The following is a 12,247-nucleotide window of genomic DNA, read 5'->3' on the forward strand; positions in this document are numbered from 1 at the left end:
AGAAGAAGCTGTCAAAGATGGCCTCAGTGACACCGAGATCGTCAGAGGAGTGCTCAGGATAATAAAACCGGGAAACTTCAAGGACATGCTAATAAACAAAGACGATATGAAAGTGACAGAGCTCAAGGGGTTCCTACAGGCTCACCTCAGGGAGAAGAACAGTACTGAGTTATTTCAAGAGCTAATGTGTGCAAAGCAGGAGGAAAATGAAACGCCACAACAGTTCCTCTACCGCCTGATAGGGCTGAAGCAGCGCATACTCTTCACGTCCAAGCTACCAGAGGCAGGCATCAAATACACTCCTGCCACAGTACAAGATGTCTTCCTACATTCAGTATATCAGGGACTGGGCCACAAACACACAGATATCCGCCGGGAACTAAAACCCCTCTTGACAGACAGTGAGGTGAATGATGAGACACTGCTGCGACATATAATGAGAATCACAAGTGAAGAGAGTGAAAGGCAACGCAGGCTGGGCCCACCACGGCGTAACACATCCACCAACGCACATGGTGCCCAGCTTGAGTCAGATGCAGCCAAAGACCACAGCAACAGGCCAGAGACATCTGAGGGCAAAACCAAGCCTGAAACCATCAAAGAACTCTCTGCCAAAGTGGATGGATTGACTCGCATGATGGAGTCCATGATACAGGCACAACAAGCAGACCACAGGTACCAATATCCTCAGAGTAAAATGACCAGGTCAAAAAGAGAGAAACCATATGGATGTCCAAATTGTATTGAGCAGGGATTTCCCAACTGTAGCCATTGTTTCTTCTGTGGCGAGGAAGGTCACAGGGCGATGGGCTGCCTAAAGAAGCCAAAACGCCAGGGAAACTCAAACCGGTCGCTGCAGGGGGACGGCCAGTGACCGGGGCTCAGTGGAGGTCCCCACCTGCAAATACTGAGAGGACAAGTTCAGACTCAGACGACAGCAGAAATACAGACAATGTGAATTGCATCACATCAGATGCAGCGAGCATACAAAAAGAACATGTACAGGAAAAGACAGCTGTTCAGCCCTCACCTAATCCACCAGCTTCTAAGAGAGAAATGGTGGCAAAGCTCATTGGAAAAAAAGCTTTAACCCAGTGTAACTTCAATGGCCTCGCAGTAACCGCTTTGTTTGATACAGGGGCACAAGTAAGCATGATAGACAATGTATGGAAAGATCAATACCTACCTGACCTTGAAATTCGACCCGTAGCTGAACTGATTGAAGAGTGTGAGGATCTTGCAGTGTATGCAGTGAATGGAGATCTCATCCCATTTGAAGGCTGGGTCTCAATATCAGTAAATCTCCCTGGAAATGAGAATCCAGGCCTATCCATCAGTGTCCCTTTTCTAGTGACCAGTACTCAGATGGAGAGACCACTGCTGGGGTTTAATGTGCTCGAAGTACTGTTCCAAGGGCAACCAGAACGCCTTGCACCCATCCTCATTAACTTACTCTGCAGCGCTATCTCTGTGCCACGTGACAAAGCCGAAGCCATTCTCTACTGTATGCAGACGACAAAGCTCCAAACACCGTCAGGACGTCTCAGAATTGGTGTACAAGATGTAGTCATCCCTGCAGGCCAAGTGGCATGGGTAAAGTGCAGACTCCCGACAAACATGGACCCATCTGACTCGCTAGTCCTGTTTGAGCCAGATGAATGCAGTTGTACACAACTGGACCAACTAGATGTGGGCGCAGGTATGTTGGAGATTCAAAACCCCAAGAGACCACATGTTGCTGTGCCAATAGGCAACAATACCAAGCATGACATAACTCTGCCACGAAAGACAGCCCTGGGCATTCTCCAACAAGTTGATAAAATTGTTGACACAGACTCACCTGCCAAACCCAAGTCTACTGTAAAGGTGGACAGTGCCACCATCTCCCCTGTAGAGTGGCACCCACCCGTGGATATTAGCCACCTAAATGACAAACAACAAGAAACAGTCAAACAGATGTTATATGAGGAATCTGCAGCCTTTGCACGTGATGGCAATGACATCGGCAATATCCCAAGCCTGCAAATGACGATAAACGTGAGGGACGACATCCCAGTGCAGAGAGCATACTCCTCCATCCCTAAGCCACTGTTCAAAGAGGTCAAAGAGTATATTGAGGATCTCCTTGTGAAAGGATGGGTAGTCAAGTCCAAGTCTCCGTACTCTGCCCCTGTTGTCTGTGTGCGAAAAAAGGACGGGACACTGCGTCTCTGCATCGACTACCGCCTGCTAAACCAGAAAACAGTCCCTGACAGACATCCACTGCCCAGAATCCAGGATCTGACAGACACCTTGGGAGGATATTCCTGGTTCAGCATCCTCGACCAGGGGAAAGCATATCATCAGGGGTTCATGGCGGAGGGCTCCCGACATCTCACGGCTTTCATCACTCCATGGGGCCTTTATGAATGGGTGAGAATTAGGGATGCACCGATATCAAAATTCTGGGCCGATACCGATACCGATATTTGAAATAAACAATCTGTCCGATACCGATATATACCGATATCGATTGTTTGACAGGGAAGCCAAGAAATCTTCATTATATTAAATGAGAAATAAGTAACTCAACTGTTTTGAAGTCTTTCAGTCCAGTTTCACACAATATCTTTGACTTTGAACACAAAATCAATCATACAAATGTAATTATGAAACAACCAATCTTTAATATAACCTTGCTGTCACATGAGTTTTTTTTACATTAACCTTAAAGATGTTAACATCTTACAGTGCAACATCTAACAGTACTGTGTAGTACTTTAAGCCCAACAAAAAATATTTTGCTGCCTTAAACATTTGATTTTTCCACACAGAACGTGACCTTGGTGGTATTACCTTTTTCTTTTGTCAAAACTTGACTAGTGCCATGAAGTTCATGAACCTATTCAATGGGTGATTGATTGTTGACACTTATTTTTTGAAAAATAAAAAAAATAAAAAATAAAAAGATTTCTGACTGAGTCTTCAATTCAAAACAATACTTATCTCCATTTGACTCAATAGATGCTGAACTGAACATGGGAATAATATTTAACAAAAGACAGAGAGACAGACACAGACAGACAGACAGACAGACAGACAGACAGACAGACAGACAGACAGACACACAGACAGGCAGACAGACAGACAGGCAGACAGAGAGACAGACAGACAGACAGACAGACAGACAGACAGAGAGACAGACAGACAGACAGACAGACAGACAGACACAGACAGACAGACAGACAGACAGACAGACAGACAGACAGAGATACATCAATACCTCAACTTTATACATTATGATCGGAACAATCAAGATGTAATTTGCTACAACAGTAATTAATTTACTTTCTGTCCATACTCCAGAGCGAGACTGCCCTCTTGTGGAACAAGCTGGACTTGAATGGGGCATCTTGCGTAAACACATTGAGGCTTTTAGTAGGAAAACCACCCTGCGGGCCTCCTCTTCTCAATATCAAAGATGAAATAAATTGAAAAATAAATAAAATCACATCTGTTCACAGGCCTGTTCTTCTTTATAAAACAAACAAATGCCTCTTACTAAGAAAACTAGAAAAGCCTTAGTGGACCTCATATATAGTGCAAATGGATTACATAGTAGGCCTTCTTAATAAAATAAATTTGAAAACAAAATAAAAACCTTCCCTGCATATAGTATGGCTGAATATTAAAATTAAATAAATAAGAAAATCAAGTCTCACAGGCCTCTTCTTTATGAAACAAAAACACTTCCTTTACTATGAAAACTCAAAAGCCTTCCTGGTATATAGCTTATAGTGGGCGGAATAGCACTGCAGCATAAATAATAAAATAAATCTAATCACACAGGCCTCTTCTTATGAAACAAAAAGTTTCCCTCTTTTAGGAAAAGCCTTCTAGCTTATAGTAGGCCTAATAGCAGCATAAATAATACAATAAAATAAATATAATCACAAAGAAGAGGCCTGTGTGATTAATTATTTTTCATGAAACAAAAAGTGTCCTTTTACTATAGCCTAAAATTAAACCACGGATATGGCCGGGTAGGCCTACCTCATTAGGCTACTTCTTAGTGAGATGCATGTTCTTCTTGACAAACATGAGCATCTCCACCTTGTCACAGTTCAGTCTATTTCTCTTCTCATCCAAGATGTGAGAGGCACAGCTGAACAGCCGCTCACTGTCGGTGGAGGCGCACGGAGCACACAGGTATTTGCGTGCCATTTGTGCCAGTGCGGGAAAACGCAGGTGATTCTCTCTCCAATATCCGAGTGCATTCTCTTTTCTGGGAATGGGGGCCTCTACAAAGAAAACGTCCAGTTGCTGTGATGCTGCCCTGCGTCTTGGCGTTTCTGTTTCTGGTCGCTCTTCCTCCAGAATCTCATCAAACATGTCATGCAGAGTGGACTGTTCCCCATCAGCTCGTGCCCTCTTGCTCTGTCGATCATCACCATCTCTCTCTCCGACACCCGCTCTCTCTCCACCGTGCGTCCTGGGCACATCTCCAGCGTCAGGCGTCTCCAGGAGCGCGTCAAGTGTGGCTCGTACGCGCTGCTTGTCATCAAAGTAGCGGTCCTTGTATCTGGGATCGAGTGACGTTGCGATGCAGTACAGGGGCTCATACTCGATTCGGCTGAAGCGTGTATCTATAGCCTCTAATAAGGTGGTTTTGGTAGTTTTAACACCATGATCTGTGTCAACCTCCTTGCTTAATAGACGTCTCAGGGCTCTCACCGAGGGGATAACGTCAGCCGCCGATGCCTCTGCACTGCTGATTTCTCTTGTCAGTACTTCAAACGGGGAGAGAAGTGTGACAACGTTTTCCATTAATCCCCACTGATGGACAGTGAGAGTTGCAGGGAGCTCGTATTCTGCGGCATATTGTGCAATTGCGCGCTTTTGCTCCAAAAGGCTCTCCAGCATATAAAATGTGCTGTTCCAGCGAGTGGAAACATCTTGCTGCAGCCGTTTGTGTTTCATCTGAAGCTGGCTCTGCGCATCCTGCAGGCGTGAGTAGGCAAGGGGTGAATGTTTAAAGTGTCCAACTATTTTTCGGCCAATCTTCACCACATCCGCGATGCTCCGCTGGCTCAGGACGCCGTCATGCACAGCCAGCTGCAGCGTGTGTGCCATGCAGCCAAAGCTGGCCAGCCTACTGTCTCGCATAGCTTTATCCATGTTTCTGGCGTTGTCTCTTACGACAACATGCACTTTGGATTTGTCGATATTCCACGTTTCAAACATGCTGTCAAACGCACTCGAGATAGCAGGTGCGTTATGGGACCCGGAGAATTCTTGGGAGTGTAACACGGCTTTCACCAAGTTAAAGTCCTTGTCAATCCACTGTGCCGTGAGGCTAAGCATGCTCACAGGGCTAGCATCCGAACTCCATATATCAGTCGTAAAACTGATTGCAGGTATGTCACCAGCCAGCAGCTCATGAATGTGTTTTGCAACAACGTTGTAGAGTTCAGGGAGACACACGTCTGCGAAATGGCGCCGACTGGGCAGTGTGTAACGAGGCTCCAGGTGGTCCATTAAGCTTCGGAAACCCACGTCTGCCACAACGGAGAAAGGTTGATCATCTAACGCGATGAACTCCATCACTTTCTTAGTGATCCCCTTTGCTTTGGTGCTGTCCGCGGGGTATTGTTTCCCCTTCTCAAAAGCTGCGGCTATTGTCTGTGTCGACCCAGCATTGCTGCCGCTGGTGCTGGTGGCTTGTTTCCTTGCGTCGAGTTCAGCTCTCCTTTTTCTGTCAGCTGCGAGGTATGCATTATACTCGTCAACATGTCTATTTTTTAAATGTCCGCTGAGATTTGTTGTGTTGAAATTCTTGACACTAGTCCCTCCTCTGGAAATGTCAAGGCCACAGGTCCTACAAACTGCAAAACGCGGGTCTTTATCTGAGATCTGGAAAAACTGCCAGACGCAGGACATTTTGTTTCTCTTTGAAAACCACACACTGGGGCAAATGGCACCGCCTACTTCTTCAAGTGAACCAGAGTGTTTGATATGTGGGTTGTGTCAATCAGTGGCTGCTGTAGGGTAGCCAGGCAGAAATTAGGTGGCGCAACCTGACAAAACTGATGTTCTAAACATCGGCCACTGCAATCGGTGAACATGGGCCTTTTTCACCGATGGCCGATTGCAGTCAACAAGGCCCATATCGGCCAATGCCGATGTGCGACCGATACATCGGTGCATCCCTAGTGAGAATACCATTTGGACTCTCTAACGCCCCTGCAGCATTCCAGAGAAGCATGGAAGAGATGTTAGTTTCTCTTAGGGATGAATGCTGTATTCCCTATCTAGATGACGTCCTTTGTTATGCTAAAACATTTGATGAACACGTGGAAGGAATTCGAAAGGTTCTCAAGGCTCTCCAACACCATGGGGTGAAACTCCGGCCTGAGAAATGCGAGCTGTTCCGCCGGGAGGTACGCTATGTGGGGCGCCTAGTGTCAGCCGAAGGGGTTCGGATTGACCCTAAAGATCTGGAGGCCGTGCTATTGCTAAAAACCAAGACACCACAGACAGTGGGTGACCTCAGGAGGGTCCTTGGCTTCCTCAGTTACTATCGGTCTTATATTCAAGACTTCTCGAGGATAGCCAAACCAATGTATGAGCTGCTCCAAGTCAAACCTGAAACACCACGCATCCAGCCCCAGAGGAACAAAACCAAGGGCCCACAGCTCCCCTCCAAGACCCCTGTAGAATGGAGAAATGAACATCAGAGCTCACTTGAGAGACTTGTGGATATGCTTGTAAACCCTCCAGTCCTCGCATATCCAAATTTCGACTCACCCTTCATACTGCACACTGACGCATCAGGGCTGGGCCTAGGGGCGGTCCTTTACCAGCAGCAGGACGACAGGTTGAGAGTCATCGGATATGGATCAAGGACATTGACGCCGGCAGAGAGGAACTACAATTTACACAGTGGTAAACTTGAGTTCCTTGCCTTGAAGTGGGCAGTGTGCGAGAAATTTAGGGACTACCTCTTCTATGCGCCCCACTTCACTATATATACGGACAATAACCCGCTCACCTACATCATGAGCACAGCGAAGCTGAATGCGGTCGGCCACCGCTGGGTGGGGGAGCTGTCCGATTTCCGATTTAACATCAAGTATAGGCCGGGAAAATTAAATATTGATGCCGACACGCTGTCACGCCTCCCCTTGGATATTAACGACTATGTGGCAGAATGCACAGAAGAGCTGTCACATGATGTGGTTCGAGCAACTTGGGAAGGGAGCCACGCAGCTCAAAGACATGATGTAGCCTGGATAGCTGCGCTCCATATTTCCACCCTTGATGACAGTCCTCAAACACTGGCACTCATTCCTGAGATCAGCCAAGAGGAGCTCGCCAGAGCACAAAGAGAGGACCCAGCAATAGGAGAAATACTAAGGCTCAAGGAGAAAAGCAACACTCTCACTGATGAAACCAAGAGGTCAGTTAAAGGGATCGCCAGCAAACTCCTCCATAAGTGGGGACAGCTGCACTTGGAGAATGGCCTTCTGTATAGGCGAACAGCAGAGAGGCGACAGCTCGTCCTCCCTCAGAAATACCATGCACTCACCTTGAAACACCTTCATGATGAGATGGGGCACGTGGGCACCGAGAGAGTACTCCATCTGGCAAGAGAAAGATTCTATTGGCTGAATATGAAAAGGGATATTGAAGATTACATAACAAAGAAATGTCCATGTATCCAGAGAAAGAAACCTGCCATGCACGTGCGGGCTCCCATGAGCAGCTTAACATCTAGCTCACCCCTCGAGCTTGTCTGCATCGATTATCTGCACCTGGAAAAGAGTGTCGGGGGCTATGAGTACATCCTGGTGGTTCTTGACCATTTCACCAGGTTTGCTCAAGCTTACCCGACAAGAAACAAATCAGGAAGAACGGCGGCAGAACGAATATTTAATGATTTCATCCCCCGGTTTGGATACCCGGCAAAACTGCATCATGACCAAGGGCGCGAGTTTGAGAACGAGCTGTTCCGAACGCTGCGACAGCTGTCAGGAGTTGGTCATTCCCGGACCTCTCCTTATCACCCCCAAGGCAATCCTGCCGAGAGATTCAACCGCTCCTTATTACAGATGCTTCGAACACTGACCGACAAAGAAAAAGAACGATGGAAGGAACATCTCCCACAAATAATCCATGCCTACAACTGTACTCGACACGAGTCCACTGGATACTCACCGTATTATCTGCTGTACGGCCATCATCCTCGTCTCCCTGTGGACCTGTTGTTTGGGCTGTTTGAAGATTCAGACCCTGTCACACACAAAAGATATGTGGAAAAGTGGTCTCAGAGAATGATGGAAGCATATCGCATCGCAAACAAAAATAGCCAACAGTCAAGTGCCAGAGGCAAATCCTACTATGACCAGAAGGCGAGGGGAGTAATGCTGCAACCCGGCGACAGAGTGCTGGTTAGGAATCTGAGTGAGCGAGGCGGCCCTGGAAAGCTACGTTCATACTGGGAGAAACAGATATATATTGTGAAGGGACAGATTGGAGACAACCCGGTGTACGTGGTGTACCCAGAAGGGGGCGACACAAACAAGACAAGGACTCTCCATCGGAACCTCCTACTACTCGTAAATAATCTACCAGTTGAAACGCCACCGCACCCAGTCCAACCAGCATCGGGAAAGACACGTCAGCAGAGGCAGCAACAGCCAAGAGTCAGAGACCTGGAAGAATCAGCACATAACAGTGACTCATCAAATTCGGATGATGAATGGACAGGAGGGTATTGGCTGAGGACATCTGCAAACAGGTCAGAGAAAAGAAACACAACTCAAACCCCCAGCAAACCTGCCTTGTCCCAGAGAGAGCAATTTCAGACAACACAGAGACATAAGTTGGTCCAGAGAGACTACTTACCTGGTCATGTCCAAATACCTGAAAGAGAAAGAGAACGGCCCGTGTCACAATACTCACCTGGTCCTGCCCAAGCACCTGGAAGAGAAAGAGAACGGCCCGTGTCACAATACTCACCTGGACCGGTCCAAGCACCTGAAAGAGAATACCATCAGTCTGTGAGTCAATACTTACATGATACAGCCGAAATCCCGGTCATGGAACAAGACAGAGAAACACAAAGACACTGGCAAGACGAAGATGATCACGAAGATGATCAACAACAACAGTCAGAGGAAGAGACTGAACTGGAAAGACATTCTGAGCCGGAGCAGGAAGAGAGGCCCATGACCCCCCCTGTAATAGACCCACACACAGAGTTCAGACGGTCGGTGAGAGAGAGGAGACCAAGACAAATGTTAACATACGAGACACTTGGTCAGCCTTCTTTACATCCACATCCCTCAATTAATACAATCAACACATATGCCACGCCTTCATCTCACTTACCTGTACTGAGTATGCCTCACCATGTCCAAGCATTATTCTCGCCTTACACATCACCCGTGTATATGCCATACACATACATCCCACCTGGCACACTACCGACATGTATGCCATACGCACCGCCATCCACTCTCACGGCATACGCTACGCCCGTTTATTGAATTGAGAGAAGAGAATCAGAAGTTTTTGTTTATTTTTATGTCAAAGGATTTGATGGTCAAGATTTACAAATGTCAGGAGACACTTTATTTTTTGTTGGGGAGTGTGTGACACACACAAAGTATGGTCACAATTTGTGTTTAGATTTAGTGATGTATTATGGTCACATTTTGCGTTTGAACCTATAGATATTTTGTTTGGGTGAACCAAATTTCATAGTGTGCTCTATGCCTGTCAAGTATACTTCCGAGTTACGCCAGCAGGGGGAGATTCCGTTTCGGGAGCGCTAGTTGTAGTGCAAGCCGGCTTCCGTCCTTCAGAGGAAAGCCTGCCTGAAGAAACGATACATAACGTCTCCTGTCTCTCCTCCTTTCTACTGTTTAATACAGGTTAGTGGTGGTGTTGTCGCTATACAATGCACAGAATGTAAAGATAATATGTCTGACTTCATGAGCATGACGTTTGTTGTTGAGTTGGATGTTAGAAATGCATGTTTGGTGATTTAGTAAACGTGGGGTATTTCCTCATTCAACATGTCCGGGCGCACTGGTCTTGGCGTGCGTGCGGGTCGGCCGTGATAAAATGGCGTTCGTGCCGCCAGTGTGTTACATTGTCACTCTACAGCTCTCTGACACTTTATTTTAAGGAAAGACTAAAATGGAAGACTCCTTGACACCTTGTATTTTGACTGAAATTGTTATGTTTGAGTTCTACATGCACTTGGGAAATGTAAGGTTTAAAGGTGATAATGTAATGTGAATGTAATGTTAATTTAGCTGTGTAGTTTTGTTTCGTACCAGTAGGCTTTCAATTATACATCAGATGTTTGATTACTTCTATGCCTAAACAGGGTAATTGCTAAATGTGGGTTACAGTACCACAATGACCTTACACCAGCTCTTGGGTGAAACTGATGCACTTTTAGTAGTGATACATTGTAGATTCATAGTAACTAGAGATTACTAATTCAGATTACTGAATCTTGAGCATATAAATATGTGAATATGAAAATATGGAAATATGTGAATATGGAAATATGAGAATATGGTATTTTGTATTGTATGGTTGTTTAAGATGATTTTTGAAGAAAATAAGAAATAAGAGAAAACCAGAGTTAAATGAAAACATGCTGTTTAATAAAACAGAGGAAAGCCTGCCTGAAGAAACGATACATAACGTCTCCTGTCTCTCCTCCTTTCTACTGTTTAATACAGACAACTTAACTGTTACCCTGGTGCCCAACCCGGGCACCTGTAACACATGCCTCATTGATTACATCCATACACCCTATAGGGTTGGATTCATGTTTTCTTTTTCTTTTTTCAAAAGTCAGATATTGAAAAATCTGTGGTTTTTCTGATTTGATCCTGAAAATGTTCAGCAACAGGTAGATAGAGGGATGCACACGTCAGCCAAATATTGATTTTGCTGTACAGCTTTCATGAATAAGATGTTCTACATGTACGGCATTTGACAGTGCATTTGTCCCATTGAGACAGTAACATTAAATCTTCATTTATTTGGCTGCTGTAAGAGTCATTGACAAAACACCCAAGAGAGACACTGGAGGTCAGGAAACAGGTTGTGTAGACTTATGCCTTATGCCAATGCCTATAGTTGATCTGATTGTCTAGAATCTTATTTATACATTTTTAAATAAAAAATATATATTCAGTCATCAATTACATACTTTTTTATGTATTTACTCATATTATTATTAATCAATTTAATTATTTATTTTACTGAGATATACTGTATATGACTAATTTGGCCCTGCATTTGCATGGGGATATTACTCTTAGCTAGGGGATATATCACACATATCTTATTATCCAGTCCAAGACAAACAGTCTGATATTGATTTGGCTCTGTACTAGGTATCATTAGCATTATATTTCAAACATTAATATTGCAATGACTAACTGATTTATAGTGCACTTGTTCCTGCATAAATGTGTGCTTACTCATGAAGCACACATGGTGATAGATATACAACATTTTCATCATCTAGTCGGTAGGTAGACATTTTGTATTGATTTTGCTGTAGGCATACTGGCTCAATTTCTAATGAAAGGCTTACTAGCGCTGTACTGATTTACAGAGAGCTCCATGTGAATGTGATGAAGATGTTTTCCACCTGACAAAGCCAAAACCAACTTGTAGCGAAGCTTGTTGGCTTGCTGGAGGCGAAGCGTTTGGGCTTGCCTCGTGAAGTGTGCTGGATCGTGGATGAGGGCTCACGCGCTCTGATCGGTCAGAATCACGGAGATGGAGATAGGGACCGACATGTCGGTCCTGGGACGCGGTTGAAATACCACTGGGATGACTGGGTGTAAGGCAATCAGGCGCCAGGGCCTGGCCGGTTGGAAGATGGCCAGGATTCAGTTCGGGTCCGGATTTAGTTGTGCTAATGGTTGACATCGTGAAGGAAAGGGGAATCTCGGAAGAATCAAGCAGATCTCTCGAATGTGGTGAATCAAGCTGGAATCTCTTGGATGAGGGTTTGCTGGTGGAATCTCTTGGATGAGGTTAGTCAAGCTGGAATCTCTTGGATGAGGTTAGTCAAGCTGGAATCTCTTGGATGAGGTTAGTCAAGCATAGCATCACAGGACACCTGGCTTATATGCCCGCGTTTTGGTGTATGACATCACGGCATTGGTGATGTCACAACGTTCTAGGGAGTTATGACATCATCAGTGTTATGTCTGACATTGCCGAT

The 12,247-nt window shown here is 45.5% G+C and overlaps 1 protein-coding gene across 1 annotated transcript; it reads right to left on the reverse strand.

Annotated features, from left to right (window-relative positions):
• Positions 1-4,041: 4,041 nt before the first annotated feature.
• On the reverse strand, positions 4,042-5,919 carry LOC310799700 (zinc finger BED domain-containing protein 4-like; the record flags this gene model as incomplete). Its single annotated transcript, XM_083662288.1, has 1 exon — positions 4,042-5,919. The coding sequence occupies one exon, from the start codon at positions 5,917-5,919 to the stop codon at positions 4,042-4,044; it is 1,878 nt and encodes a 625-aa protein (XP_083518414.1).
• Positions 5,920-12,247: the final 6,328 nt, after the last annotated feature.

This window comes from Poromitra crassiceps, assembly GCF_964638095.1.
Source record: "Poromitra crassiceps genome assembly, chromosome: 1".
Lineage (NCBI taxonomy): Eukaryota > Metazoa > Chordata > Actinopteri > Beryciformes > Melamphaidae > Poromitra > Poromitra crassiceps.